The 6054-nt window shown below is 33.5% G+C and overlaps 1 protein-coding gene across 1 annotated transcript; it reads left to right on the plus strand.

Annotated features, from left to right (window-relative positions):
* Positions 1-2674: 2674 nt before the first annotated feature.
* Positions 2675-3297, plus strand: LOC100247768 (small acidic protein 1). Its single transcript, XM_002285530.4, has one exon. The coding sequence runs from the start codon at positions 2803-2805 to the stop codon at positions 3052-3054; it is 252 nt and encodes an 83-aa protein (XP_002285566.1). The 5' UTR covers positions 2675-2802; the 3' UTR covers positions 3055-3297.
* Positions 3298-6054: the final 2757 nt, after the last annotated feature.

The raw sequence follows: 6054 nt of genomic DNA on the forward strand, positions 1-6054 counted from the left end.
GTATGGATTGCTTTACACAAGGTATCCATCTGCTATTGAAGGATTTAGTGATGCCAATTGGATTTATGACAGTTTGGAATCTAAATCAACAAGTGGATATATATTCACTTTAGGTGGAGCAACAATATCATGGAAGTCTTCCAAACAAACTTGTATAGCACAATCAACCATGGAATCATAGTTCATAGCCTTAGATAAAGAGTGAGAGGAAGCTGAATGGCTTCGAAATTTTTTGGAAGACATTCCAATGTGGCCAAAGCTTGTAAAGGCCATATGTATTCATTGTGATAGCCAAGCAGCATTAGCAAGGGCTAAAAATGCCATTTATAATGGTAAATCAAGGCATATAAGACACAGACATAATACAATCAAACAGTTGCTCTCGAATGGAGTGACCACTACCGACTTTGTGAAGTCAAAAGATAATATAGCAGATCCACTTACAAAGGGACTGTCTAGAGAGCAAGTTGTAGTTACTACAAGAGGAATGAGTTTAAAGCCTATAAAATGATTGATTCGGGAAAAAACATAACCTAGTTGACTGGAGATCCCAAGATCTAGGTTCAATAGGCCAACTAGCAAGAGTTGATCATGCTAGAAAAACACACTATTCTCATTCCTATATATGTAAATAAGTGTGTTGTCTACGGAAGGTTAGGGTATGTTATACATTTAATGACAACGGTATCCTGTACTAAGAGAAGTATAACATAATACTTTTAACTTATGTCACCTATATGAGGGCAGAAGTGGGGTCGCTTCAATGAGAATGTGAAGGCTTCATTCTCTAAAGCTCTCATGAAGTCAGGATCTGTTCAAGACCAAAATGAACACAACCGTATAAACCAAAATGTATTTAGATGAGTCATGTGTGATATCCATTATCTTGACTGCTACTAAGGCAGACAAGTTCAAAACTTAAGTTCACTTTGTCACCGAGCAAATCCAATGGATATTCACTAAGGTAGGTTCAAGTCCAAAAGACACCTTACCCAATGCATTCTCATTTGTCTCTCCAATAATGTTCTAAGTCCTTTCATTCATGTGGGGGATTGTTGGAAAATTGGTGAATGAAAAGAACATGTCTAATGAGGAGACACAACCTTTGGAGGGGACACAACACTTGGTTTGCAAGGATATAAATAGGAGATTGTCCTCTTTATATCAGTTTAAGAGTTGTATCTTGAAAGATAGACACCATTTACTGTTGCAATCAAGAATAGGGTGTCAAAATTTTGTCTTTAGGACATTGCAATTTGTAAGTCTCTAAACAAATGAATGTCTTTTTACTTCCATTGGATTTTTTTTTGTTTTCTCTTTTGAATTACTACAGGTTTGTTCCATCATCACCCCAACATTTAGCCTTACTTGTAGTGCTTGATGATGTGAAAGAAATTGGAGTACTTTTAAGTTAGTAATACTTCTATCTTTTAGTACACACATATACACACATACATATAAATTTCTTTTATTATTTGTATATTCATACAAAAACAAGAAATAAACTTAAGCATCAGAGGTTAAATGCTCTAGTATATGTGAGATACAACACTAGATTGAGAGAGTGAAATCTACGAAGAAACCAAAATGTTGATCTAATTTTGGTAGAGAAGATTGATTAAGATGATGAATGGATTGCAAAAAACAGAAGCTCTTGTCCTCTCGCTTGATCTTTGTTGGCCTGAAGATAATGAACTCTTTAATGTTGATGTCATTAGACTTGTGTCATCTAAAGACCAAGAGAGTCAAGCACCATTAGCCAACATAATTTCTTTTCATTCCCATAAACGAAAACATGATGAATTTGCAAGTACGTATTAAAAAATGGAAGTTATAAATTGGATTAAATTTATTAATGAACTTGTAAATTTGTAATATTTACACTTAATTTATACTTTATGCTAGGTAAAAGTGGAGGCAAAGGCAAAGAGGAGTTGATTTGACATTAATTCATGAAGATGAGGAGTTAGATGAAATGAGAGGATTTGATGGTGGAAACTTTCCTGCTATTGATACATTAGATGAGGATGATAATGACATCAAAGATGAGGGTGTTTTTTTTTTTTTTTGTGACTTAGTTATGGTTTTTATTTGTGAAAGTATGAAACTATTAGTATGGTTAACTCTATTTGTGATTTCGTGACTTAGTTATGACTTTTTATAATTCTAATGGATTGTTTTCATGTTTTTTCATTTATGCTATTAATTTTTATATATTTTAAAACATTTATTAATTGTAAAATAATGGTCTCAAAATGCTTATGTCTCAACGTTTGGAGGTTTACACCTCACATCCCAGATACAAAAGCGTCTCATCTTACCCTTTCACATTTAAAAACTTTGGAATAGAGAAAGAAATAAGACTGCTGATATTGAATATAAAATATCAATTTTGAACATAAAAAATTTTCTAAAAAATTTATAACTTTTCGCAAAACCTTTGACAAATAAAAATTGTTATTATTATTATTTATTGAAATATTTGGTTAAAATAGATAAAATAATCTATAAATTGTGAATCTAATTCCTCCCATATTTTTTTATTGAAAAGTAATCCATTTTTGTTAGAAATACCCTTTATCATTTCAAGTATTTACGTGTAGATTTTAAAAGATAATGTTATTTTTATAAGAAAATAATAAGAACATTTTTATCTAAATGAGGCCACAAAAGGATGGAATGTCAAATTAAAAAAATAGGGTTTTCAAAAAACCCTTTTAATCAAATAACTCTTATATATAATAATTGTTATTTATTAATCATAAAAAGGGAAACGCCGTCGTTTCAAGAGCATTGACGCCCATGTATGCCGACCTCAACTGGCGGGCACTAGAGAAGGGAAGGAGAGAGAGAGAGAAGAGAGAGATGAGGCCCACACCGATGGAGTACTACGCAGAACTAGACGACCAGGGAGCCACGGTGGCCATGGACGTCGACGATGTTGATCCTCTTGAGATCTTCGGTGAGGGCGTCATCTCCGTCGATAACAAGCTCGCCGACGCCGACTTCTTCAACAGCTTCGAGGACGATTTCGATGATTCCGACATCAACTGATCTCCTATTCGCCATCACTGCTTCCTCTTTTCACTTCTAGGGTTTCCTCTTTCTAATTTTCTTCATATTTCTCTCTTGGGTAATCTCTTTTGTATCTCTACGTGAATATCAATCGGAATTTCGTTTGAATTTGCCTTATGTTTCTGATGGAAGTGAAGGATGCTTGTTTCAATTAAGGTTTCCGACATGAAGCCCCTGTTCTTTTACCTATAAAAAGAAACAAAACCGAAAATTAGGTTCTAATGTTTATTGTAGTGTTCCTTTTAGTTCGTAGAAGGGATTGGAATTAATTAGCGAAATACTTCTATTTAGGGGTTTATTGATCTGATAGCGATGATTTTGGCGTCTTTTATTTTCTTAGACACCAAACAATATATATTTTTGCAGCGCGCATTTTATTTAATTTTTTTTTTGGGTATTAGGGTTTTATGTTGAAGTTACTGTGTTTTTGTGTTGAGTGAGAAAATTAGAAATTGAATCCAACGGAATGATCTTTTGATTATATTGCTAGAAAATAGGTTATGTAATTCACAGTCTATACTTTCCAGGATGAAGAGGGCTGGAATTGCCTATCTGCATCAGTAGAAGCTGATAAGAAGAAAGTTAAATTCACATGCATTCTTTAGAGCATGTAGCAGCCATCTTCCAAGAGGCTTATTCTACTTGCAACTCATTCGCTTGTCTCAGGGATATTAGGATTGTTTGATTAATAGTATAACTAAGGGGATGTTGTTATTGATGCTGGTGCATTTATATTCTACAAGGATTCTTGGTTTCTTGAATTCCAGAAAGTCCAGATGGGTTCAAGTTGACTTTCATCTTTTTTGTGGGTTTTAGAGGACAAGAAAGTAGAGGGAAGGGAGGTTTTGAATGTCAGGCAATCCTGGACTTGTTTTGAGTTAGGGCAACCTCCCATGGCATGAACAGAGTTTTTCTTTTCTTGTTGGTGTCTGCAATAGAAACCCTGAACTGGTTTATGGGAAGTCATCTTGCTGGAAAAGTTATAGAAGTTTTGAATATTCGAGGGCTTCTTCCATAGAAGTGGCTCAGTGATTTGATTCATGGGTGTTACTGACATTATTTTAGGATCTTGATCTTCAGAGGACATCTATAATTATTGGAGATGCCATCTCCATGGTTGCATTGGAGGAAAACACTTCCAGTAGCATCGGATCAATAGTTAGTTCATTTTTTTTCAGGATGCATTTTTTATGGTGATGTTCATAAGGAGGAAGAGGAGATGCTGATGCCATATTCTGGGGTTTAATATTCATTTCCATTTTATGCATATTTTATTCCATTCCAGTATCCAATCGGGTGGTGATTGATTATACCTACAGATGAAGGAATTGCTGTGCTGTGAAGTTGTTTGCATGAATGCTGCTTATAAGATTGAAAGACCTAATTGTACATGTTTGTGGGTTCCTTTTTATATGGATTGAATGCTGTGTGGATAAATTTGTATGAATTGCATTGAGGAGCAGGAAGGAGACTGAAATGGCTTAGGAAAAAGGATAATATGGGTAATGCCGTATTGCAGATCCTAATGTCCAATTGGATCACAATGTGGTCTCTAACTAGTGATATTGTAGTTAGAGACCACGTCGGGGGCGATGGATTGCAGCGTGTGAGTGCCAGGGTTGAGAATAATTCAAGATGGACTGCAGGTCAGAAATAAAACTTGTGGGTGATGGATAAAGATTGCCCTCTGCTCTTCATGTTGGTCGAACAGACTCGCCTGTGTCTGTTTGCTTGGCCAAGTAGATGCATGGAATTCCGAATACCCTTTGTTCTGTGCAACATCTCGGCCAACAAGCAGTTCAAGTGCTTTGCCTAGGAAAAAAAACCAAAAAAGGAACTTCTTAATATATTTTTAATTTTTGCTTTGCTATCATTCAAATTGAGATTAGTTGCATCTTCAAGAGTGGTTACAAAGAATATATCTCAAATCTTGATCTAGAAATGTTATATATAATGTTTTACAATCCAATTGAAATTAGTTAAGAACAATTTTGCTAAAGGTAACAAATAATTTATTTATTATTAATTAAAATAACAATGAAAAATCTAATGAATATTCTAATATTGTTTAACCCAATATTTTTAATAACAAAAATACATATTCTTCCTTCGATATATTCTCCAAGAGAAGAAACCTCATCTTCCACACATATACAAACAATTTGAATGATTAGATTCAAACTTCTAACTCTTTGCATCTCTTAAATAGTGTGATAATTGTAATTTCTCATTTTAAATAATTGTTAAATATCATGTTCAATTATAATTAATAACAAATTAAAAAAAGGTTGTTATGTTGATACATGTTGAGATGCACACAAATATCAAATATGACCCCTTTAATAGGTACCTTGCATCATCATTTTTACCTCCTTTTAAGTAACCAAGTGTTAATAAACCTTTGAATTTAATAAATACAAGCAACTATACAAAATTAGTGTAAGTAGCATGTGGCCAGTAGTTTACTAGATTTAGATAGATGGATAGATACCAGAAAAATGGAGATTTAAACAAATAAAATATGGAGCACTGCTTATTTTTTTTCGAATGAAATATTTTCAAATAAGTAAGAAATTATATTTAAAGAAGATAACTTTTAACTGACTTTCGAAATTTAATAGAAAATTATTTTTTATTGAAATCATTTTAAAAAATATTACAGATTTGAAAATAGCTTGAACCAATTTTGATTTTTCAGAATCCCCCAAAAAGTTATCAGCTATATCAAAGCCAAGGCCATGACAATACTTGTGCCTGATAAGCCGACATACATAAGTAAACCCCTAGGAGGCACTCCTAAAAATTAACTGATGAGATTCCTAATTATAAACCACAAACCATATAGAGCTTGTTTTTACATATATCCATGAACTTCAACTCCTCAACTCACCAAATTCACCATATACAAAGAACTGGCTTCAGTCGTATGTCACCTGTAGGAAAATTGATGGAAATTGTTTTGAACATTAAACATGGTAA

The sequence above is a fragment of the Vitis vinifera genome, chromosome 5 (genome assembly GCF_030704535.1).
Source record: "Vitis vinifera cultivar Pinot Noir 40024 chromosome 5, ASM3070453v1".
NCBI classification, from domain to species: domain Eukaryota; kingdom Viridiplantae; phylum Streptophyta; class Magnoliopsida; order Vitales; family Vitaceae; genus Vitis; species Vitis vinifera.